This window comes from Sarcophilus harrisii, chromosome 3 (assembly GCF_902635505.1).
Source record: "Sarcophilus harrisii chromosome 3, mSarHar1.11, whole genome shotgun sequence".
Lineage (NCBI taxonomy): Eukaryota > Metazoa > Chordata > Mammalia > Dasyuromorphia > Dasyuridae > Sarcophilus > Sarcophilus harrisii.
Genome location: NC_045428.1, coordinates 63,343,651 through 63,369,990, shown reverse-complemented (window position 1 = coordinate 63,369,990; position 26,340 = coordinate 63,343,651). Strand labels below are relative to the sequence as shown.

At 44.9% G+C, this 26,340-nt stretch overlaps 1 protein-coding gene across 1 annotated transcript in view; it reads left to right on the top strand.

Moving 5' to 3' along the window:
* The first annotated feature begins 12,360 nt into the window (after window positions 1-12,360).
* WNT6 (Wnt family member 6) overlaps window positions 12,361-26,340 on the top strand; it is a 29,307-nt gene continuing 15,327 nt past the window's right edge. The window contains exon 1 of the mRNA XM_003765902.2: window positions 12,361-12,963. Within this exon, the coding sequence (XP_003765950.1) occupies window positions 12,887-12,963 (77 nt within the window). The 5' untranslated portion in view covers window positions 12,361-12,886. The remainder of the gene's footprint in view (window positions 12,964-26,340) is intronic.

The window sequence follows — 26,340 nt, the reverse complement described above, 5'->3', positions numbered from 1 at the left end:
TTTTGATGAATTAGAAAGGATACTGGAGTAGAAGGTCAGAAGATGTGGAATGAGTCCAAATTCTTCTACTAATTGCTATGTGACCTTAGGCAAATCCACTTTACCTAACTGGGTCTTAGTTTCCTCATCTGTTAAATGAAGGTTATGGTATGGGATGGATGGTCTCTAGGGTCCCTTCTAATCTTGGATACTCTGATTATAAGTACAAATACAGATAATTAGAATGGCTGCACTGAATAAACCATGTAGTGCAGGATTCTATCTCTAATAGGGATATTAAGAATCACTGTGTGGAGAAGAAATATAAGTAGCTCTATTACTTAGTACCTTTGTGGCTTTGAGCAAGTTACTTATGTCTCTGAGACTGTTTCCCTTTCTGTAAAAAAGAGAGTATTATATGATGTCTAAGGTTGATTCCAGTTTTGATCCATGATATCTCTCTCCTTTTTTTTTTTTTTTTTTTTTTTTGAGGCAATTGGGGTTAAGTGACTTACCCAGGGTCACACAACTAGGAAATGTTAAATGTCTGAAACTAGGTTTGAATTCAGGTCCTCTTGACTTCAGGGCTGATGCTCCATCCACTGCTCTACCTAGTTGCCCCTAATCTTTGATCTCTTAATGAAGTCATTACAGGAGATTAGGGATGGCATCAATTTTTTAAACTTGCCTAAATTCTTCCAAATGAATAAAGCTCACAGAGAGGCATTAATATAACTAAATGAAGTCCATTTTGGAAGATGTTCCTCCTATAAAAGAGGGGTCTTAAAGGAACTAAGAAACATTGACTAACAGAGAGGAAGCAGGGGAAGATATTTCAGGTACTAGGAATGGCAAAAGCTTCTTTCCAAATGTAAATTCCTTAGACCTTAGTTTCTCCTGGAGATAACCTCAGAATTGGGCTGAAGCTGAGGGACTCACAGCAATTCTTTGGCACTTTCCAGTTCTGCCCTACATCTCTTTGACTACTGATGAACCATGTGGCAGGTTTCTGAAGCCATGAAAGATTTAAAGGGATCCCTCATTCACTCAGAAACGGAACTTGAAGCTCAGATCAGAACAAGGAGACATCAAGCACAGCAAGATGAGTAGAATAATAAGCAAAAAGGGGGATAGGGTTTTATCCTTCAAATATTCTACTGCTACTGTTTCCCTGTAATCTACTGCCTTCCTTGCCAAGTCACTGAGGATTGACCAAATAGAGGATGCAGAATTTAAAAGCTGGAAGGGACTTTAGAGATAATTTAATGTGATCCCTTCATTTTATAAATTTTAAAAAAATGTCAGAAGTAAATGTTTTGCTAAAGATCATATAGCGAGTAGATAGACTGGATTGGAAAATCCTCTCCCCAAAACATTGTTTTCTTTCTTGGCACCAGGAATTCTGGGTTCTGTTTACAGTTCTACACAGAAAAATTGTGTAGTGTTCTGGGAATCAAAGGAAAGTCCATCTCTGAGCCAGTTCCTCCTAGATTGGATCTGCTTTATACTCTTGAAGACTGTGGGAAGAGATTCTGCATCCTTCTCTGACCACTAATGACATCTCTGCCAGTGTTTTTCACTCCTTTTGAGGATTTCTGTTATTAATTAGCTAATCAATCAGCGCGCATCTATTACGCACCTATTATGTGCCAGGGCACTGTGTCATACAAGGTGATACAAATAAGAGAAAGATTGTCCCTGTCCTCGGGGAACTTAATTTAGTGGAAACAGAAAGGGAAGTTGAAAAGGGGAATGGGAAGGAAGGACGCCCAATCCATGAGAATGATGGAAAAATCCATAGGAGTACAGCCAGATGAGAAATGAAGAAATGGCACTTTTCCTTAAATGGAGGCTCTAGAAGGAACTATCTTCTCTGCCTCCGTGGCTGAAGCTACTGATAAGATATAACTTCCAGGACTAATGTAATCTTGCAGGCTGAAGAAGCCCCTTGGGCCTAATGGAAAGTGTTCAGAATGGCTACGTGGAATATCCATAGTCACACAGAAGAGGCAGGATTTAAAAGCAGGTCCTCTGACTCCAAAACCAGTGATCTTTCCACGGCATATTGCAGCTTCTTTGACTGCTTGTTCCTCAGGTGCTCCTTCTATGTGCAATCTTTCCTGTTTCCCCCCAGCTACTAGTTTCTGTGCACATTGTCCCATCCTGGCAGAATATAATTTCCTTGAGGTCAAGGACAACTTAATTTTTGTCTTTGTATCCCTCCTCAACACCTAAAATAGTGTCTGGAACATAGTTAATGATTATTTTCACAAATATGTTGTAACATTTTTATTTGAGTGGAGCAATCTTGTTGTAATCTGAATTTATTTATTCACTGTTCTGTTTGACTGCCAACCCATCTCATTCTTTGGCAATGATAAGAGAGGTGCCACTTCCTTGGACCAGAGAAACCCAAACCTTATTATCTTGTCACTAATAAAAATGATATAAAGTCCAGTGGCAACGGTACTGTCATTGACATCATTCATGTAGATACCATCAAAGGAGCCAAAATGTGTCTCCTAAATGATCACACAGTTCAACCCAAGACAACTCCACCAATTACCATATATAGGTTATTAGCACCTAATTTGATGAAGTTAGTAATCCAGTCATTCCCCGAATGGTGTCATTCATTTTGATCTGGATGGTGCATATTATGGGTGTTGTGGGTTATAAGATGGAAGACACCCACAAAAAAATCTTTCTCAGTTTTCATGATTTATATGTTACCTCCTCTGAAGTGATGTAATGAATAGCAAAGGGGCCCACATTATCATATAACAGATGGAAATCTTCTCCTGTCTTCTCAAGGCTGATGACATCTATAAAACCAGCAAGTTAGGTCATGTTCATGAACATCTACTCATCCATCCTGATGAACCACTGTACACAGATGTTTTAAACCTTAATTCCTGTCAGATTTCAGAGGAAGGCGGTGTACTTGCTCTCTATTACCGTGATCTGTGTTTGTGTTAAATTGTGTAAAATTCTCTTACAAGACCATAAGTTGTACAACAGCCAAGATAGTCTTATCTTCTCTAAATGTTGGATATCTCTAAAACATTCTCAATACACAAAGATTTTTCTAGTGAGGGCTCCCTTACTAGTGCTAAACTGTAACTACTTTGAAATCTGTTGTCTTGAAGAACTGCTGGGGATGTATAGAAGTCAGGTGCTTTGCTTAGGACCACACAACAAATATAAGACAGAGGTAAAACTTGAATCCAGGTCTTCTTGACTATGAAACCAGATTTCTTTTCACAATGGGTCTGTATACCAGAAGTACTTACTGTTTGTTAAATAATCATTTTTACATAGTTTATATTTATATAGTGCCTGCTATTAGGCATTTTACATTTTACATATATTTTACATTTTACAACATTTTACATTTTACAAATATTATTTCATTTGATCCTCACAACAACCCAGAGAGGCAGGTTCTCTAATTTCCTCTGTTTTATAGTTTACAATTAAGGGATTTGACCAAAGCCACCTAGCTAGCAAGTATCTGGAGCTAGATTTGAAGTCAGGTCTTCTCGACATAACCACTGCTCCACCCATCTGCCAATAATATTGAGTGAACACAGGGATACTAACCACTGGATAAATTGTGAGGGGAAATTGCCTTCAGCAAAACTATTTCCCCTTATTTCATTTTCCTTCTCATTTCCTCTAGGTCTCCAATGCCAAGTGAAGTTGTTTTAATCTGATAAAGAGAAAAGAAGGGGAGAAATTATAGGAAAAACAGGAGAGGAAAAAGGGAGGAAGCCCAGATGAAAGATGATGGACTCATCATATGGAATGAAACATATTTTTTGGACCTAGCAAATGAGAAAATTTCTCAGTCCCCATAGTCCTCTTTCTAGATGCGGTTGGCTCTCTCCATCACATCTACTAGAATTGACCTGAGTCATGGTATACATATTTGTTACAAGGATTTTGTTTTCCTCTTTCCCCTTCTCCATATGGGGAGAAGGAAGCAGATTTGTGTAAGTTTTAAAAAATAAAAATTAATCTAACAGGGAAGGAAGAAAAGAGGGAAGGGAGAAAGGGAAGAGAAAGGGGGAATGGAGGGAAGGGGAGAGACTAGTGAGGAAAGTGAGAAAGATGCCTGTAGCTATATAGATGCCCTTAGGCTAGCTAAATTTTGGAGAGTTCTCTAGTTTTACCGCAAGGTTGCGCTGTGACTCTGTGCTTAATTTCCTAGAGAAGGGTAGAAGGAGGAAGGGGATGGGTTGTGGTGGGGGATCTTGACCACCCTCAATTGCCCTAGTTACCAACTGAACTCATGGAAGGCTTCCTAAGTGGTGGGAACCCATCACAATCTCACCATATCATCTTTTTCATACTCTTGGGGGGCCGAGTTTCTTACGTTTTGCCAAGCACTTTACTCCTATTTTTCCAGGGCAGGAATCTCAGTGCCTCAGTTTCCCCAGACATGCTTCTTTCCATTCTCAGAACACCTGAGATCATGTCATGTGTCTGTCCACCTCATCTTCTGTGACCCCAGGAGCTAGTCCCAAGGGGGAAATCTCTAGAGATGCTCCTTGAGTTCAACCGCTCCCATTCCAAGCTTGCTGGAAAGTGAGTTAAGCGGAAACAAATGTTCCCTGGCTCTCAACCCAACCCAGCCCTGGTGGGTGGCCCCTCCCTCCCTTCCCTGCTAATCCTTTTCCTCAGCCCCTGCCCCACTTTCCCTTTTCCCTGAAAAAGGAGAGAGGGAAATGAGGGAAAAGGGAAAGTGGGCCAGGGGCTGAGGAAAAGGATTAGCAGGGAAGGGAGGATTTCCCTCTCTTCTTTTTCAGTTCCTCCTCCCTGAGTTTCTAGCTAGGTAAAGATGATGAAAAAGGGATGAAGAGGTTGTGGACTGTGTGTTTCCTAAAGGGAGATTGAGCTTTGGCTAAGGTAGCCCAGAGATGATTGGCTTCAGTCGGAAGAATGATAATAACAAACACTTACGTAGCACTTTAAGGCTTAAAAAAGTCTTTTACACATATTTATTTCATTTGAGTCTCACAATAACCCTGGGATATGCTACCCCCATTTTATAGATGAGGACATTGTTATGTGGCCCAGATTATGTGTCCTGGAAGTATTTTAAGAGCAAATCCAAAAGTATTATCATTCCAACCTTCTTGAATTTTCCAGCTCCTTTGGTAGATCCAGATTTATTAATCAGGGATAAAGTTATGGCCAGGTGTAGGCACTGGGTGTCGGGGCTCCCATTCTTGGTTGGCGGGGTCACATTCTGGGGACTTCGGTGGGCCCAACCTAAGATGGGCATAGACAGTAACCTGGAAGAGATGTTGGTGGTGATAGAGAAGGGCAAAGAAGTGAATGAACTCTTTCTCCCTGTCTCTCTGGGGGTTAGGTCCCTCCCTTCTTCATTCCCTTGGGATCCCTTCAGAATTCCCAAGCATTGTCCCACAGTAAAGAGAGTTAGGGCCAGTCACAGGATGGGAAGAAAGGGAGGGAGGAACAGAGGGGGAATATGGGGAGGAGAAGGGTCACAGGTCCAAATTCCCAGGCTCTGGCTGACCTGGGCATTCTGGGAAAGAGAGAGACACAAGCAGAAACAGGAACAGAAAAACTGAAGAATTATGGAGATGAGGAGACAGAGGCAGAGGAGCAAGAAAAGGAATGGAGAAAGGGAAAAGAAGAAAAACAGAGAAGAGAGCTCTCTAGAGAGTGAGCCTGAGGGTTTTGCTTTCAGCCTGGAGCAATCCTGATGTTATCTCACCCCTGCCTCTTGGCAGCTTTCCCTGAACTGCCCCTCCTCTCCTGCCCTTCGGAATATCCTCCTGTCCTTCCCATTGCCCTTGCCTATCCACCCACCTTCCAAGGAAAAACGAACAGGTTCCCAGGGCTGGAGACAAAGAGTCCAAAGACTGGACACCTGAGGAAAAGGGTCTATGGGGTCCCGGAGCAAGGCAGTGGGGTGCAAAAAGGAGACCTGGGCTGGTCTTCTAGGCCATTCTGTTCCATACTTACTCTGGACCTTCCCTTACTCCAGCTGCTGAGAATCTGCCCATGTGGTCAAGGGTGTGAGTGTTTATCTCTGCGTGACCCACTCCCATCTGAGGATCTGAGTGTCTGTCCATGCATATTTAACTCTATTTGACAAACATTGATTAAATTCATATTCTATACAAGGCATTCCTTAAGGCTCCTCAGATGTCCCGAGTTGGAGTGGAGGTGGCCCCGGGTCCCTGAAGGTGATGCTAGCCCAGAACAAGCTCCTCTAGGTCCTGCCAAGCTTAGAAACTTCACAGATGGATCTGGTGACAGACTGTCACTCAAAGATCCGACTCTCTCTGCTTGGAGGGGTACATCACCGGGAGGTGATGAAATTTTTTGGCTTCTGCAACACATGAAACCATCCACTGAGGTTTGGAGGGGTTTCAATCTGAGTCAGTGAAGGGAGTACCCACACTGAAGAAATTTTTTAAAAAAATTCTTTAAATAGGAGTTCTTAACCCAGGGTCTATGAACTTGGTTTTCATTTTATTTTATTTTCCTTTGTAATTCTATATACTTTATTTTATGCATTTAAAATTCTTAATGTGATATATTGGATTCCTTGCCGTCCAGGGGAGGGGATGGGGGGAAGAGAGAGAGGGAAAAAAAATTGCAACACAAGGTTTTGCAAGGGTAAATGCTGAAAACCATTTATACATATGTTTTGAAAATATGAACTTGGTTTTTAAAAATATACTTTGGTAACTACATTTCAATATAGTTGGCTTTCTGTGTAATCGTATGCATTTTATTTTATTTATAAAAAGGATTTTAAGATTAAAATTTATTTTATTTCTTAAAATATAAAATGGATTACTCTAAGGACCTATAACAGAAAAACACTAAGTATCTAATGTTATTTATTAATTTTATAATAAGTTTTTATTTTTCAAAATACATCCACAGATAGTTTTTAACATTCACCCTTGCTAAACCTTGTGTTTCAAAATTTTTTCTCTCCCTTCCCACCTCTTTTCTCTCCTAGACAGTAAGTAATCCAATATAGATTAAACATGTGCAATTCTTCCAACCATATTTCCATATTTATCATGCTGCACAAGAAAAATCAAATCAAAAAGGGGAAAAAAATGAGCAAGGAAAAAACATGCAAGCAAACAACAAAAATAAAAAAGGTGAAAATATTATGTTGTGATCCACATCCAGTCCCCATAGTCCTCTTTCTGGATGCAGTTGACTCTCCATCACAAGTCTATTAGAACTGGCCTGAATCATGGTATTTATTAGATGTTAAAATGCATCCTTCTCTGCTTGTCCCATCCTACCCCTCTCCCATTATCCACCTCGAATCCCTGTCTCTTTCTCCAAGAATCCACTAATGCAGATGCTAGTCACTGGACTAAATACTGGGGATACAGAGATTAAAAAAAATGAGTCTCTGTCCTCAAAAAGCTTTCATCCTATTAGGGAAATTGGACATATACATGAGTAATAGATTGACATCAAATAAGATAATATATGTAAAGTGCTTTTGCATTATATGAATAGTTCCCATTAAGCCTTAATATATTATTAATATGGCCTGAGATAACCCATATTTATATAATGCTTCGAGGCTGACAAAGTCCTTTCCCCAGGACGATTTCAGAAGTTAGAAGTATGGAAGCGATTTGAGAAGGGAAGGTTTACTTCTAGATGAAGAAATCAGAGAAGATAAAAAGGAGAAAGTGGTACCTGAGATTGGTCTTATAAGAAAGAATGTCAACAGGAAAGGATTGTTGGAGGTGAGGGAAATCACATGATCACAGATATAGTAGTTAGAAAAGAGTTAGGGGCTACTGAATTCAGCCCCATCATTTGGCAGTTGAGGAACTCCTCAGGTTAAATAGCTTGTTCAGGATCACACAAATAGCCACGAGCAGAATTGGGGATTTGAACCCAGGTATTGCTGTGCTTTCAGTCACAGAGGATGGTGTGTACAACTTCACAAGAGCAGGAGAATGCTGAGATGTGTGCTTATATGTGGGTTGGTATATACAGTTGATTCTTGGGGTGAATGTATGCTAAATTCATTTCATTGGTAATTGTTTACATTCTATGGTAGTTTTTTCTTTCTTTTTTTTACTAGGATCAAAAATCTTTATGGTCTCCCACTAACCCCCTCACTTCTCTTTCATAATATGACTGGTTGACTGGTCCTCGATCTGACCTCCAGAGAACATTTGAACTTAAATCCCCAGAAAGGGGGTGGGGATGAGAGCAGGGATTATAGCTCTGACCAATTTAGGATGGCCAAGAAGCTCACCGTGGTGGATGAAGGGTGGAAAGTGATCTCCTTCCGATCAGAGACTGGCTTGCTTCTCTGTTTATGTCCCCAGTACCTAGCACAGTGCTTGGTATGAATGTTGTTAATTCATTCATTCATTCATTCATTGGTGGTCTGGATATCAAGGATTCTTGTTCACCCTCCAGCCAAGGATTTCTAGTCAGGGAAGTCAATCTATGCTACTATTGGGATCCTGGATAGGAGAATGAAGACCAAAAACTTGAGGGACCTGGGGGCTCAGGTCTAACTTCTGGAATGCAGCTGGATACCCCTGCCCCCCTCTGACTAAGCTTCCAGTTCTTCTGCTCTAAAGTCTGGCCCAATGTGTTGCTGGGCTGGTGGAGTGTAGCAATGTGTACTTTAAAGGAAGGGGTGGGGGAGAAAGGGGCAACAGAAAGGCCCCCTGCAGGGGAGAAGGCTTGTTGGCAGGAGCCCCAGTTTCCTGAGCTGATCCCCTCTCCCTGCCACCCTCCCCCATCTTTGTTGTTTCAATAACATCATTTCTGTCCCCCCCACAGAGAGTTCTGAGAGCCAAAGAGGGAAGGAGCAGGGACTTGATGGTGGGGAATAGTGGGGGGAACGTGGTGGGGGAGAGAACGTGGTGCAAAGGAGCTGAGGGTTGTTAGAGAACAGGGGATTGTGTCCAATTGGAATTTAGTTCTTCCCCGGGCAGATTTGAGGTACCCCCTGCTCAGATGGGGCAGGGCAGTCCCCGAGCCCTGGTCCCCTGACAGCAAAGACAAATATATTAAAATTCTTGCTGAGGAGAAGAATGCAGGATGGGGAGAATGTTTCATAATCTCTAATAACAGTGGTAGGAGGGGGCAGGGGGCAGGCAAGGAGGGCTCTGGACAGAGGGAGTGGGCCTAATTGTGGGCTTCTCCTCAGGCCACCTGGAGCCTTCCCTTAGGGGTGCTGGTGTCAGTGGGAACGGATCCCCAAGCCCTCCCATCCACCTGTGCTTCTGTCTAGGTCTGCATGTTCCTTAGTTTGTTTATGTCTGATTGTTTATCTCTCTGTGTGCTCTTGTGCATGTATTAGGTTTTCTCCCTCTGTGGATACTGCCCTACCATAGCAAAACATTTGTTAAAAATAATTCATGTGGCTTATTTTGCATTTCATTTGAATTCTATTCATTAAATGTTAAACTACATCCCTATCTGCCTGTCCTATCCTGCTTCTCTCCCAATACCTCGCCCCATTCCTGTGTTTTCTCTGAGTATTCACTAACCTCCAACCTTTCCAAATCTGCCCAAGCTTTTACCCCTCTTGCCTCTATTTCAACTTTATTCTTCCTAATGCCTTCTCAGGGCTTGCTCTTATTTCTCTTTTGTTCTCCCAGCTCCTGCTCCTCTCCCTTCAGGGCACCCACAGCTCTTGCCCACTGTACCTGATGCTGGTAAGCCCCTGTCCCTTTAGTGTGTCTTTACTCCTATTATGTCCCTTCCTTCGGGTCCCCTAAACTCCCACTCAGCTCCCTCTTTTGGGACGGGGAAGAGATTAAGCACTTGTTAAGGAATGATTAAATGCCAGGTATTATGCTAAGTGCTTTACAAATATCTCATTTGATTTTGTATAATGGAGGGAGAATTTATTCTTGGAGTCAGAGGACCCTGGTTCAAATTCTATCTCTAACACTTAATACTGTTATGATCTTGGGCAAATTATTTAACTTCCTTAGGCTTTAATTTCCTAATTTGTAAAATGAGGGGGTTAGGGCTAGATGGTTTTTGAGGAACCTTTCAACTTTATATCTATGATTCTACCTTTGTCCTTGAGCCTTATCAACGGGCTGGATTGGGTAACTTCTAAGGTCCTTTCCAGCTCTAAACCTTCTCCTACACCCATCAGTCCCTATTCTTGTATTCTTGTGCCAATGTTCTCTCAGCTCTTCTCCCTTCAGCATCTTCCCAAGATAATGACTCTCTCCTTTATTGTCTCTAGAACCCTTGCTCTTGTTCCCTGTGTTCTTCCCAGTCTTTTCTTCTTTCCCCTAATGTTCACCACACTCTCTCTGTCCCTCATTCTAGTCTGACAGAGACTCCGTCCCAGATTCTCTCCTCATCAGTATCCCCCTTTCTCAATAGTCCTCCAATCTCTGTGTCTCTTCTCCACTGTTTGCTATTCTTTTTCTTATCTTGCTCCCCCATTTCACCTCAGAGATCAACCTGGAGCACTCATCCTTCTGCTTCCAGTGTCTCCCCAGATGTCAGTTCATAAAGGGCCTGTTCCTCCCATATCCCCCAATTTCTCCTCCTCCTTTTCAAGGCCAACTGACCCCTGACCTTTTCCCTTCATCATCTTCCAGGCTTAATATCTTGCTCTTCTTCCTTCATGTCTAACAGCCTTTGTTCCTCATTCTACAATGTCCTCAAGCTCCTAGATCCCCCCTCATCTTCTTGCACTTCCCCCCTCCCATCCTTTGTGTCTACTGTTTTTTGGCTCTTTCCCAGTCCATAGTGAATTCAGAAAGGCTGGATCTTTGCTTCTGTCCTTGTTGCTCTATCTGAACTCCCCTTACTAGTCTTCCTGGTGCCTGCCCTTATTCTCCAGCTTTCTTTCCTTCCTAGCAGACTTTCCCACTCATCCCTCCTCTTCTGGATTGCTTTTCCTTCTTCATTAGACTTCCCTTTTGCTCCGGAGTTCTTTTGTCTCATTGTCCCTAAGTCAGTGTGGGTGCCTCTGTTCATCCTCCTCAATCTCTGTTCCTTTCCTCCCCCCCCCAAAGTAAGCCGAAGAAGGCTCCTTATTCCTCCCCTCCCCCCAAACGCTCCCCCCACCTCCTGAAAATTTGAAATGAGCAAGATTCCCTGGATCTTCCTCCCACCCGTGTTGGCTACGGTCTCTCCTTTAAGGGCTTGTCTCAAACAACACTTTCCTGGCTTTCACCCCGCCCCCACCCCTACACCCCGAGGCACCTTAAAGTTGGGGCCAGGGCGGCCGGGGACTGCTGTTCCCTTCTGGAATCCTGACATCCATCCGTCTCTCGGCACCCGTCGCGGGGCACTTTGAGGGACCCCTGCCTGCAGGGGGAGGAGGTGAGCCCTTCAGTGCCCTCCCCTGAACCTAGGTGTGATGAATGGTGCTGTCCCCCCTCTCGCCAGTTGCTGGCCCCCTCCCCACAGGGCCTTTTGATCTTTCCCAGTGGGGAGGGGGCCGGGGGCATCAAAGGCATTTTTGTGGCATTAGAGAATCAGATAAACGCCGTCTCACCTGCAGCTGGGCTCCCCCACCCCCACAACACCGCCCAGCGGCTGCCAGGGGCGGACGCCGGGTGGAAAGGAGGTGGAGGGGCAGGCTCAGGAAACTAGGGACCCGCTGGGGTTGAGCTGGTGCTCACCCCGGTACTGGGGTACAGAACTGGGCGGGGGGGAGAAAGAGCTTCAGTTTCCTTCCATCTCTGAAGCTCTTCGGCCTCAGGACGACCCACGGCCCTGCCCCCTCTCCAGTGAAGACGGGAGGGAGGGCATTTGGGCCCAGAGGACAGGATCTCAATTCTCAAGAGGTAGAGAAGTCAGAGGAGCTTCCTTGACGGTGAGGAAAGGTTGCCCAGAGGAAGCCGCGCATAGATCCCCAGATTTGGATTTACGGGAATTGAGTTCCAGTCCCGATTCTGTTACTTGCTGATATGTGACCGTGGGTCTCAGTTTCTTTATCTGTAAAATGAGAAGGTGTGGGAGCTAGATTCTCTCTCCTCTTTTAACCCTAAAGCCTATGAATCTTCTCCGGGGATGCTTCTGTTCAGAGAGAGACTTCTGAGAGTTTTGGCTAGCCAAGATCAAAAATTCTGGAGCCAGAAGGAGGGAGCCTGTAACCTCTCTAAAGAAGAGCTAGCCTCAGGAGGTCTGCGACTCTAAGTTAGGCACCCCTATCCTAAGCCCCCACCTCGTCTCCCTGTCTTGGCCCCTGGGGCTGCATGTTCCTCTAACTCTCGGTCCCCCCCCCCCCCACTCCCTCATTCCTGGGAAGTTTTCTCTCTTTACAGTCAACAAACCTGTCAAACTTCTCCTCCCCCCTCCCCATCTCTCCTCTCCCCTTCCCTCCTCTTCTTAGCTCTTCCCCGCCCCCCTTCCCACACAGTTTTCTTCCAAGCTCTAAACTGGGGGCAGACAGGGCAGCTCACGGACCTAGGAGATAGCCAGCCCTTGGGGTGGCGGAGGAGGGACCTGCCCCACTGGACTGGGAATTCACCCCGGCCCCGCCCAGAGACCCCGGCTCCCCGCCCCTCTGCACTCGAAGCCCCGGGGCGCAAGGCTCTGGAGATCTCCGCCGCCGAGCTGTCGCAACTGCCACCCCCCCACTCTTCCCCTGCCCCTCTCTCCCGCCCCCACCCCGGCCCCCCTCCCCTCCCACCCCCGCCCCCGGCTCTGATTTCGTCTCCGGAGTTCTGGAGAAGGCAGAAGCTCTGGCTCTCCCCGTCCCTCCGCCTCTGCCTCTCCCTTCTCTCCCGGGATGGGGTTGGGAGTTGTAGCCGCTGCCGCCAGGCTGCCCCACTGCTCCCCTTGAAAGCCCGCGATCCCCTCGCCCCAGCTTCATAAGCTCGCCCTCGGGTTTCTATCCCTCCCGCCCTTCCCCAAAAGCCGGAGCCCAGCCGTCGAGATGCTACGGCCAGCTCCGACTCGACTGGGACTTGTCCTGCTTTTGCTCTGTCCCGCCCACGTCGGCGGGCTCTGGTGGTGAGTGCTGAGAGGGCTGGAGCTGGAGCTCTTTAGGAGACCTGAGAGGATCTCGTGGAGCGCCAGGGTCGGAGGCAGGGGGATTGGAAAGCCAGGGTAGATGCACAGAGGGGGCCTGGAGGGAGAGAGGCTGGGACGGGGGGGCTCTGGGGGAGAGGCACAAGGAGTGGGGAAACGCTGAAGGAGAGGGCTAGGGTGGGGGTGGGGAATCGTTTCTGGTTGGGGGAGAAGGAGAAGGTTTGGAACTCGCTACTCCTTTGCCCAGTCCTTTGCCGAATCCTTCCTCATCTTCCTAGCTTTCTAGTGCCTGCCCCAAGTCATCCAGGCTCCATGTCTCAGCAGAGACATAGAGAGAGGGATGAACTGCTGGCGAGGGAGGAGGAAGCAGCAGGGGCAGAGGAATGAGGGGAAAAGAGAGATGGGAACGAGAACTAAGTTCATTCTGAAGTAATTGTGAATGAGCTGCTATGTAGTTGTCATGTCGTTTCATGTACGTTTTATATGCTCTACTAAACTGGAAGTTCCTCCAGGGCAGAGACCAAGTTCCACTTCTTTCATATTCCCTCCCCATCTTCTCCTGCTTCTCCCTCACATTATTACCTTCGTATCCTGCTCCCTCCAATACTTAGTCCAAAGCTCTAGCACAGTTGGGGTTCGATAAATGATAGTGAGGAAGCCATCAGAGAAAAAGGGTAAGGTGGTAATGGAATGATTCCAGGACCGTAGAACTAAAGGAGCCCGGAGAGGGCTGGAGGAGGAACATTTTTTTTTTTTTTTTTTTGGAAAGGGGTGAAGGGGAGGAACTTGGAAAAGGAGGGAGAAGGTGGGGCATGAAAGGAAGCCGAGGAAGCAGAAAGCAAGACTCATTCATCCATTCATTCAACAAACATTTATTACTGTTATTAAGTGTGCAGAGCACTATGCTAGGTGTTGAGGGACATGCAAAGCTTATGTAAGACTGACCTTTTGGAGTCAAGTAGGGAGATGAGACATAAACAGAGATAACAGTATACCTGTTGCCAAGTTTGCACTGAGGTTTAAAACCAAAAACCACATTTGAGGTCAAATAGAAGAGTCCTCTAATGTAGTGTCTTTGATGTTCCACTCTGGGAGGGGAAAGAATGGTCTTATTTAATCTGTTTCCCTGAGACTACAAAAGACTGCACACTGATAGGAAAGGAGAGGGACTGAAGAAACATAGGATAAGAAATTTGGAGCTTTGAAAGATCTCATAGGCCATCTAGTTTAAACCTCTCATTTCAGAGATCACAAAATTGATGTCCAGAAAGGTTTAATGATTATTCCAGGGTCAGACACTTATTACAGAGTCAGAACTTGAACCTCAAGTCCCCAGACTCAAAATTCAATGTTGTGGCCAATTTCCAATGTTAAAAAAAAAATCCCAGAATGTGAACTTAAATGTCATAAAGGCATTGATAAAGGAAAGGGGGAACTCTGGTCTAGATGGATTTGTAGTTAAATTCCATCAAATGTTTAAAAAGCAATCAATAACAATGCTGTATAAATTATTCTGAATAATTAAAACAGAACTTAAATTCTTGTTGTGAGACAAAAATAGTTTTAATCCTTGAATCAGGGAAGGATAAATCAGAAAGAGACAACTGGGAACATATCATAATACAATGGAAAGTTCACCAAGAAGGTGGCAGCGTGGTTCAGTGGATATGTTTTGGGGTCAGAAGACCTAGATTTGATTTCTACTATGGATACATATTGGTTGTGTAACCTTGGACAAGTGGTTTATCCTTAGTGTTCTCTGTCTGTCTGTTTCTGCCTGTTTCTGTCTGACTCTGTCTGTCTATCTGTCTCCATCTCTTTCCTGGAAATTAGGATTAACTGACTTGCCCAGAGTTAATTAGTGATAAGTGTCTGAGACTAAATTTGAATTCAAGTCCTTCTCACGCCAGGGCCTTAATTCTCTCTAACAACTCTCTAAGAGCAGATGCTGATCTGCAGTGATAAAAGGAGTTCCTTACTAGGAGCATCTTACATAATGGAATCATAGGTTTGGTTTTTAAAAGGGGGAGGGGAGGAGGAGTCCTGGGTTAAAATATTGCTTGTGATGGTTATTTCCTGTATGAGCTTGAGTCTACACACACACACACACACACACACACACACACACACTCTATGATCAAGGATTTCTTCTGGCTCTTTTTACTTCCTTTGTAGCCTAGGAAAGAACTCAGACCATGTCCTAGAGCAAAGGGCATATGATTTAGAATCAGAAAATTAAAACCCTGACTTTGATACTTATCTATGTGACCTCGGACAAACCTTAGCCTCTCCGGCCCTCGGTTACCTTATATTTATTTCATTTTATTTAGTTTTTTTTAACATTTTTTAATAAGATTAGTTTTTTTTCTCCTCCCCTCCCCAAGATGGCAAGCAATCTCGTATTGTTGTCTTATATTTAATATGAGGGAAATTTGGTCACTAGATAAACTAGAATCTATGCTACTTTTAACTTCAGTGATCCTGCCCTTCTGGATTTCCTTCCTTAGCTTACAGCCTATTACCACCTCCAGTTTGAGGTCAAAAGGCAAAGAAAGCTTAAGAGCCAGGGCCATCAAACGAGGGAGCATTGTGCCAAATGATCAATTCCAGACTTGCTGGGATTCAGGAGTGCTATTGAAGTTAGACTAGATAATAAATAGCTTGAATAGATTAGCGTTTCTTCAACTTTTTCCACACATGACCCTTTTTCTCCTGAGAAATTTTTATGTAACACTGAGTATATATAAAAAATAGGTATGGAAATGAAACATTTTCTGATAATAAATCATAATTTTGTGAGCCCCACATTCAGTTAGGAGACCTCATATGGGGTTCCACTCAATAGAGAGAGAGTCTCTAGGGTTCCTTTCAGAAAGAGTATTCCATGTTCTGTTCTGTTTCACATAGCTACAACATTCTGTGTTCTGATAGTCGATCTTTTGTCTTTTAAGTGCTTCTTCCAGTTTTTAACGGCCTATGTGTTTTGCTTTTATTTTCTAAATTCTGAGGCCTTTGCCAGCTCTGATATTCTAAGGCTAAATCCAGATTTAGATTGTATTTCCCATTTTATTGCTGGCTGATTCTTGGAAAAGCTCAGACAAACAGAGGGAAGCTTTTATCTCCATAGCTTGGGGTTAGTCAATGGCATTCTGTAGAAAAGCTGAGGAATTAGGGTTCCTGGATCAGGTAGGAATTAGAACAAGGACTTCTCTAATGTTCAAGATTTTCTTTTTTATTTTTTTTTTTCTTCAGCGGAAAGGGAAGAACCTGAGTACAATTCAGTGAATGGTGGGAGGGGCATCTACAGAAAGATGTGGTTCCCCAGTCCATGGACCAGAAACTTATTCATTTACAGACCATCATGTCATTGGTTGAAATGTGATTCTCTGTGACCCTCCCACCCTCCACCTTGATGGTTTGGGGTGAAGAAAGAAGATGATCTTTCTTTGTGAGGGGAGGCTGCAATGGCCAAAGGGAGAATTCTCAGGCCTGTGACCCTCTGTGACACCACAGAGAGCCGTATTTTTTGGGGGTCATTTGGGGACAAATTATGAAAAACTCAGGGCCCAGAGAAAGGAACAAGAAACACAGTTCCTATTTGTAGTGTGCCTTAAGTGGCCACAAAGTCATTTACTTTGTGAAGTAGGTAGTGAAAATATTATCATCTGGGTTTTGTGGATGTGGAAAACCAAGCAAAACTGCTTGATCAGGATCACAGCTGGCTTAGTGTCAGACTGGAGAACTAAAACTTGAGTTTTCTGACCTTTCAGCACATTTCACAGCACATTCACAGCACAGTACTTTATCTTTTTATTTTTAGCTTGATCACGGATGGTGCCTCAGTTTCCCCCAAGCTGATCTGTTTAGAATCCCCAGAAGCTAGGCAGGGTATGGTAATAAAATTTAAAATCTAGGATCCCAAGACAAATTTTGCAAAGGGACCTCTCCCTTTACCTCTTGAGAGGATATGGTTCCCCATTTAGTAGAAAGAATATTGAAGTGGCAACTAAGCTATGGAAGGAAGGAAATTTGGTTATCTGGGCAGCAGATCCTGGTTAGGTCTCCTGATAAGGGAAGTGGAACGGAGCCTAGGTAGTCTTATCCCTGAATGCCTGGAAAGCTGAAGGAATGGGGGAGTGGGAGATGGATGGGAGAAAGGGATGTGGGGGAGGGAGGGATGAGGTAGGACAAGGAGGCAGGTGTGGGGAGAACAGAGAAACGTTCACAGCTGCAGCTGCAGGGAGAGAATGGCGAGGACAGAGGGGCTGTGGTGATAAGGGGGACTGGGCCAGGGAACTCCTCAGGAAGAGAGATCTGAGAGAACTCACCTCCCCTCTTCTCCCCCCTCTCCCCCGCCCCCTGCCTTGTATAGCAGCTCTCTCTGTGTCCTCTCCCTCTCTTCCTCCCTCCCCTTCTTTTCTCTCTCCATTCTCTTTTTCTCTCTCCTTCTTTCCCTCCCCCTCTCTCTTTCGCTCCCTGTCTGTCTCTGTTCTCTATGTGTGTCTCTCTCATTCTCTATCTGTCCACCTGTCTCTCTGTCTCCCTTTTAACTCTTTCTTTTTATTCCTTTGGGGGAGCCGCCCTTTCTGTTAACTGTCCCACTCAAGCATTCTGCACATTCCCTACAAGATCATTCCTAGGCTGAAAGGCAACCTCAGGGGTACTTAATGGTCCGTTATCCTTGATCTGCTCCCCCGGGGATCCCACCTCTCTCTGTTCCCTCCCTTCCAGCCATGCATTTATCAGCTCGACTTAGCAGAAGAGCCCCCTGATCTGGGTGGTTGCTTCATGGTTTCCTTTGAGTTCTGGCCACATCCGAGGAGAAAGAAAGCGAAAGTTCCCCTAAAAGTCTAGGATGAGATGGCCTTGCTGACTAGAGCCTCACTTGTCTGAGGTTAGGTGGGAAGAAGCAGTCAAAGCAAATATGTTCAAGCCTTGGGTCGACGGCCTCTCGTGAGAGGTCTTGGGGCAGATTCTCAGCCCCCACTTGCAGCCCTTTCCACGGGCGCCCAGTGGTGTGATTCGGCCTCGAGGACAGCCTGCCTTTCTCCTCTCTGACCCTGTCTCTCTGAATCTGAGGATCCCAGGTTCTGAGGCGGGCCAGGCCATCCAGTGGTTATTTTGTCCGGCCTCGCGTCCTCGAGGCAGCCGGCCCCCACAGACACCTCCCTGCCCCAGCTGGGAGACGTATCCTAAAGAGCCGGGCGCCTTGCACTTCGATCGCATCCTCCAAAGTCTTCCGCTCTGCCATCTTTGCTAAGTGTTTTCAAAAGTCTCAGTTTAACCGTTTGTGTTGTTTCCTTGAACGAGAATGACGTTACCTTCTGGTGGAAAAAGAAAGTAGCCTATCCTCACAGAATGACCAAACTTGCTTTCCCCCCCTTTCTTCCTGATTTCTTCCCTTCCTCCCTCTTTGTTTCCTTCCCATTTCTCTGATGTGAACTGGCCCTCTTCCTTTGCCACTAGAAAAAATGCAGCCCGGTTCCCTTCCCCCACCCTCTTCCTCCCCAGTTAGTTCTCTTGGAAGAAAAAATTCTGAATCAGAAATACAGACGAGGACAGATCTCATCTCTGGACTTCCACAGGCACATGGATAGAACGCAACCATCCTTGTTTGTGTCTCCTCCCCCTCCTTTGGCCATGCTCTTAGTTTTACCCCCGCTTGACCAGGCTGGTCATCCCTTTCATATCCTGTCCTAGCTTGGGGCCCCTGGCACGGCATGGGTAGTGCTAGTATTAGCCCCACCCAGCCTGGGTGGTGATGGTGGGGGTGGTGGGGGAGGTGGCCGTCCTTCCCCCTTCCCTGCATCATCTTGGCAGCTTCTCAAGGCGGGAGACAATGGGGCTGTGAGCAGGAAAGGGCAGGGTCGGGAGGGGGCAGCCAGAGCCTGGCCAGAGCTCGCCCTATGCCCACTAGAGTCCTGGCACTGTGACATTGCTAGAGGGAATGGACTGGGCCCCTCTCATGCTTCCCCAACCCTTATCTGAGGAAGCTGTGGAGGTGGCTGCTGGGGGGGAAGGAGGGGCAGATCAGGAGAAGGCCCTGGGGTGAAGGAAACACCAGGGCCCACTCAGGGGGATTCCAGAGTATGAATATTAACTGAGAACTGCTCTGGGTCTAAGGGGGCACTCGGGGGACATGGCCAGGCTGACTGGAGGGCCCAGGGCTTAATGAGTGGGCACACATGGCAGAAGAGGGCAGTTGTTATTATTATTTTTTTGCATCCTCTGAGAACATGTGTGTTTATGGACAAAAGTTTGGGTCTCATTTGCCCCAGACATTTGGAGGAGTTGGGGCAGGGAGGCGCCCTTGTCAGTAAACCTTCTATTCTAACCAAGGATCACCTGGACAAGAGACAGGTGAGGAAAGGAAAGAAAGGAGAGGGAGAAAGAAACAGTGACAGAGAAGCAGACAGACAGAAACAGAGAGAGACAGAGCAGAGACACACAGAGAGACGGAGTCAGAGAGAGACAGAGAAGCAAAGATAGTGAGAGAGACAGAGAGAGAGACACAAAGAGACAGAGACAGAGAGAGAAGCAAAAACAGAGTGAGAGAGACAGAGACAAAGAGAGAAATATAGAGAGACAGAGAAAGAGGGACAGAGAGAGACAAAGACACAGAGAGCCAAAGACAGAGAGACATACACTCAGAGTCAGAAACAGAGAGATGGAGCGAGACACACAGAGACAGAGAGACACTCAAAAGAAAAACAGAGCCAGAGAAAGACACATAGAGAAAGACAGAGAAACAGAGAGAGACACACAGAGAGACAGAGTCAGAAAGAGACATACACAGAGACAAAGCGAGAAATGCAGAAAGACAGACCTACAGGGACAGAGAGAAAGACATACAAAGAGAGGCAAAGACAGAAAGTGAGAGAGACATACACACCAAAAGACACACACAGAATCAGAAACACAGAGAGAAAGACACACCGAGAGAAACAGAGACAAAGAGAAAGGGAGACAGAGAGGGAGAGAGACAGAGAGAGACAGACAGAGAGAGGGAGACAGAGAGAGAGAGAGAGAGAGAGAGAGAGAGAGAGAGAGAGAGAGAGAGAGAGAGAGATTGAGAGCCAAAAGGAGACAGAGAGATAGAAAGACACAACACCGAGGACTTGCTCTTCTGTTTCTGCTTTCTCTCACTTGTCCTTCTCCCACTGGCTTCTTTTGGGCCCTAGATATACAGGAACCCCTCCCTTCTATTTAACTTATTCAGGGCTGGGCCCTCTTTTTTCAGAGAAGAGGAAGTGATGTTAGGGTTCAGAAGGGGCTTGGGATTCCTGTCTCAGCCGGAGAGAGAACATGTTCTTACTGTACCACTTACCATACCTTATGAAGGACTTTACGTCAGTCCCCAAGTGCACCGAGTTTAACCAGTTCTGAGCTCTCTAGCAATCTTTCTTTCCCTCCCCTGCCTCAGGGACAAGAGAATAACCTTCACTTGTAAGATGAGGGGACTGGACTAGAGTAGGGGGTCTTAAGCCTTTTCTGTTCATAGACCCCTTGGTTTTTTGGAAAACCATAGCAATCCCTTCTCAGAATATATATTGCTTCCATTTGTAATCAAAAGAAATATTAAATTTCAGAAGTTAATGAAGATAAAGAGGTAATTTTTTTCCTACCCGTTCACAGGCATCCTGAAATCCAACAGAATCTGTGGACTCAGGTTAAGAAGCCCTGACAGAGGATGTTTTAGGACCTGGGACTCCAAGTTCTGTAGCTGGAAGATGATGGATCTCTTTCCCCGCTTCCTTCCTCCTTATCCCCCCCACCCCCCAGGCAGCTAAATCAGCAGGGCCCCCTCTTCCAGGGTATGAAGTCTCTACTCAAGTCAGTGGGACTAGAAGGGAAGAGAGAAGGACAGCAGAGTAGTGATAATTCTGAAGGCAAAGAGTGACAGAACCGGGGCATCATGGGCCAGTGGGTTAGCTTTGGGGGGGGGGATGAGGGGAGCTGTTGCCAGGCAGGTGGGCAAGCAGGGGTTAATAGAGGATGGGGCATTCCTAGCTTGAAAGTGGTAGTGGAGGTGGGAGTGGGGGGGAAGGTTGAGGGGCGTGGGGGAGGGGGCACTAGGGAGCAGTAATTACTGAGTTACTGAGCAGGACAGGATGGGCGGGTGGGCACAGGCCCGGGCCCAGCCTTCCCCTGCCGCCGCTGCTGCTCTCGCTGCCGCCACAGCAGTCAGGCAACATTTTTCTGCCCCTTCTCCGCCCCCCACTTCCCCCACCCACACCCAGCCCCCACCCACAGCCCCAGGGCTCAGGGCTCCCTCTGCTGGCTCCCAGATGGTGGGAGTCAAGTGGGGGACCCTGGGAGGAGATGGGGGGGAAGGGGAGGAGGTGGGCAGCTGAGTGCCTGGGAAGACTAGATTGAGAGATTGTCTAGTCCAACCCTCTTGTTTTATAGTCAAGTAAAGGGAGGCTCAGGAAGGGAAAGGGGATTTTGGTTAAACTGAGTCAATCCCCTTGGTCACCGGTATTTGGAAGAAGAGGATAGGTGTCTGTCACCTACATCCTCACCCTTCTATCTTGGAAGGAAAGGGGAGAAACCTACTATGTGCCAGGCACTGTGCTAAATGTTTGTTGTTTTTTCAACACACAGGACTTTATTTTATTTTGTCCTCACAACAATACTTTGAGGTGGGTGCATTTTATAGTTGAGGAAACTGAGGCAGAAAGCCGTTAAATGGCTTCCCCAGAATCACACAAATAGGTAGGAAGTATCTGAGGCCGAATTTGAACTCAGGTCTTTCGAACTCTAGTCATGTGCTCTGTCCACTGAACCAATAGCTGTTTCTGAGTTGTGAATGGGAAGGAAAAGAAATCAGAACTTGAAAATCAGAAGCCTGTTGGGATGGTGTGACCTTGAAAAAATTAGTTCATCTCAAGGGGATTCAGTTTATTCTTTTATAAAATGAAGGGGCTGGTTGGAAGAGGATGTCCCAAATAGCCCACTGCCCTTGACCTGGTCACACCTGGAGACTGTGTTCAGGACAGTGTCAGGTTAAAACTGTCCACAGAGTCTGGAGGAAGGCAGCCAGGATTGGCAGGAAGGACTCTGAGAATCGGGGACAATAAATTAATTAAATAGGGGTATTCAGATTGGGGAAGAAAAGATGGGGAGGTACACAGTAGGTGTTTGAAATGGGAAGAGCTGTCCCATGTAAAAGGGCTTATTAGACTTAATTTGCTTGGCCAGAGATGGTAGTAGCACTAGGAAAAAATGAGTAGAATTTTTGTTGAAGCAAATTGAAGCTGGAGTCGTTTTTCTTCCCAGAAGTAGAATAAGCTCCCTCTAGAGGTGGCTGATTCCTTTTAAGCAAAAGCTGGATTTGAACTCAGGACTCCAGTGACTCAAAGATCAGTTGTCTTTGTATTGCCCTGTCTTTAAAAATCTTATGGTTTGTTGGCGGGGGAGGGGGGAGGGTTATATCCCTATTGAAGGGAGGGGAACTCTTCCTTAGGGATGTTGGCTTGGATTGAATGGTTTCGAAGATCCTGACCCACTCCAAGAATATGTCATTCTGTGATTCTCTATGTTCTTTCAGCTTCAGCATTACAATCTTTAGAGGACTCTCCCTCTCCAGTGATGTGCTGGTAAATGTTGGACAACTAGCTCTCCGAAAGATACAGCACACTTTTGCTTTTAACCTGCATTACTAACATTTTCTCCATCGTTTTCTTAATTCTGGGCAGTTCACAAAATAGTAAATCAAGCCCAGATTTGTAGCATTTGCTGATTTCCAAGGTGGAAATGCTTATTCTGAAAGCTTTACAATGGGCTGTTTTAAACCTCTACGAGCTGACATCGGCTTACTGCTGCCACCTGATGAGCTCCCGCCCTTGCAGGCTGTGGACATGGAATACTTGGTTGGATAAGTGGGAAAAGAGAGATGACAAGATCTGAGCAGGGAAACAGGAAGTCAAAGGGAATAGTTTAAGTATCCATTTGTATATTAGCATCCTCAGCAAGTATCACTGAACAGTCTTCTGGGTGTAAGATACCCTGATAGTGTGTGTGTGTGATAGGATAAATCGAGCCTCTAGAACTAGAAGAGATCTTAGAGGTCATCTTGTTCAACCTTTTTATTTTACAGATAAGGAAACGGAAATCCAGTAGGTGATTTGCCAAGGGTCACACAGAGGTTGTAAGTGGAAGAGCTGAAATTGGAACTCAGAATTCCTGTGACTTCGAGTTCGGCTTTCTATTCTACCATGCTGCCTTTAAGGATCTTTGGTCCAGGGGCAGCTACGTGGTGCAGTGGACAGAGCACCAGTCCTGAAGTCAGGAGAACCTGAGTTCAAATATGGTCTCAGACGCTTAACGCGTCCCAGCTGCGTGACCCTGGGCAAGTCATTTAACCCCCAATTGCCTCAGGGGAAAAAAAATCTTTGGTCCATTTGGGGGAAATAAGACATGGAAAAACCAACACTTCAAATCCCAATTTTTGTTGGCACATGTTAATGGCAAATGATGGTAACAGAAAATAACTACTGGGAGGTGAGAAGGAGAGGTGTCTGGAGTAGACAAGACTGAGAGCAAGTATAATCAGGGCAGATTTTAAAAATGTTTTATTGATGCTTCTTGATTTTATATGACAGTCATTTCTGGGAGGAAACGTCCTCCCCCCCCAGATTGAGCTCTCTCTTCTGGCAAACAAAATAAGATGCAGTAGTGGTCTCCCACCTTCCTGCTTTGAGGAGGGAGGTGGGCTTCATTGGTTATTTTCTAGGACCATCCTTGGCTTTTCCTCTGCTTCCTTTTAGTGATCTTTTCATCCACATAGACTAAGTTTTATGTATATTGCTCTTTGGCTTCTACTGGCTTCAACAGTTCATGTTCTTCTCCAGGGAAGATTTCTTAGAGAGGTGTGGACTGAGTTAGGCATTGAAGGATGAGTAGAATTTGAATAAGCAGAAACCTTGAGAAAGGAAGGGAGGGGAAAAGGAGGAGGAAAAGGGAGGGAGGAACAGTGAAAGGAAGGAAGGAAGGAAGAAGAAAGGAAGGAGAGAAGAGAGGAAAGGAAGAAGGAAAAAAGGAAGGGAGGGAGGAAAGGGAGGAAAGGAAGGAAAGAGAAGAGAGGAAGGAAGAAAGAAAGAAGGAAAGGGAGGGAGGAAAGAAAGGAAAGAGGAAAAATTTATTAAGCATTTGCTATATGCCTGGCATTGTGCTAAGTGCTTTGCAAAGGAATGATTTATTTTTGAAGCACCTACTATATGCTAGTCATAGGCAAAGGAAGGAAGGATTTATTTATTAAGCACCTAATATATACTGGTATTGTGCTAAGTGCTCTGCAAAGAAGGATTGGTTTATTAAGTACTTAGTATCTTCCAGGTATTGTGCCAGTTGCTTTGCAGCTATTATCTCACTTGATTTTTCACAGCAACTTTGGGAGGTAGCTGTTATTATTATACCTATTTTACACCTGGGGAAACTGAGGCAGACAAGTTCACTGGCAGGGTCACACTTTGGGTAAGTATCTGAGGCTAGATTTGCATGCAAGTCTTTCTAACTGAAGCCCCCAGACTCCATCCCCATTGCCCCCTAGCTAGGTGGCACCATAGTGCGCAGAGCCTTGGTTCAGAAACACTCATCTTCACAAGTTCAAATCCATCCTCAGACACTAGCTGTGTAACTGTTAATCCTATATGCCTCAGTTTCCTCATCTGTAAAATGAGCTGGAGAAGGAAATGGCAAACCGCTCCACTATCTTTGCCAAGAAAAGCCCAAATGGGGTCATAAAGAGTCAGGCAGGCCTGAAATAACTCAACAACAACAACTCCGGACTCCAAGTTCAATATGTTCTAAAATACTGATTCTCATTAAGGAATAGCAGGGGATAGCATAATCTTTTTAACTGTTCTTTTAGACATACAATTTAAGATACTCAAATCTTACTTTTTCTTTTCTTTTAATATCCCTAGCTCTTTCCTATCAATGGCTCCCTGTCTCTGGCCCTCAATTTCCTCATTTGTAAATGGTGGAGTTGGATCTTAGCATTATTATTTAGGAATAGGCTGGAGTCGCTGGCCTTGGAGCCTGCTTCCAGATGGGATATTCTGTGACTAGATGGCATATTTACAACTGAAAGGCCCTTGAGAGGCTATCCAGCCTCTCATTTTATTTTATTTTTTTAATAGTATTTTATTTTTCCAAATACATGCAAAAATAGTTTTCAACATTCGCCTTTTAAAAAAAGATAACTTTTTACTTTTCCAAATACATGCAAAGAGAGTTTTCAACATTCACCCTTGTGTTCCATTTTTCTCCTTCCCTCCTCCCCTCAATAGTAAATAATCCAATATAGGTTAAACATGTGCAATTCTTCTAAACATATTTCCACATTTATCATGCTGCACAAGAAAAATCAGCTCAAAAGGGGGAAAAATGAGAAAGAAAAAAACCAAGCAAGTTAGCAACAACAATAACAAAGGTGAAAATATTATATTTAACATTCGCCTTTGCAAAACCTTGTGTTCCAAATTTTTCTCTCCCTCCTCTCCAAGACAGCAAGCAATCTGATTTAGCTTAAGCATGTGCAATTCTTTTAAACCATAGTTATCATGCTGTGTAGGAAAAATCAAGATCAAAAAGGGAAAAAATGAGAAAGGGAAAAAAAAAACCCAAGCAAACAAACAACAATAACAAAAATAGGTCAAAATACTACGCTTTCATCCACATTCAGTCTCCATGGTTCTCTCTCTGAATGTGATTGGCAGTTTCCATCACAAGTCTATTAGAATTGGTCTGAGTTGCCTCATTGTTGAAAAGAGCCAAGTTCATTACAGTTGATCATCGCATAATTTTCTTGTTACTGTGTACAATGTTTTCCTGATTTTGCTCACTTCACTCAGCATCAGTTCATGTAAGTCCTTCCAGGATTTTCTGAAATCCTCCTTCTCCTTATTTCTTATAGAATATGATTATATTATTATAATAGGATTATACTTATGGAATATTATAATATTCCATTATATTCATATACCAGAACTTATTCAGCCATTTCCCAACTGATGGGCAGCAGTTTCTAGTTTCTTGTCATAAGCCTTTCATTTTAGAAATAAGGAACTGTGTCCCAGAGACTTTAGATGATTTGCCTAAGATCACAAGCATAGTAAATAGTTGAGCCCAAATATTTTGATGTCAAATCCAGCATCTTTCTGCTGCACTGTATGGTTCCATTCAAATATCTGGATTCATAGCTCAGCTCCACCATCTACTACCTTTGTGACATTAGGTAAGTCTGATCACAGAATATCCTAGTTAAAAGGGGGATCCTGACATCTAACATTGCCCTTTTTTTTGGGGGGGGGGAGAGGCAGTTCAGATTAAGTGACCGGACTAAGGTGTCATAGC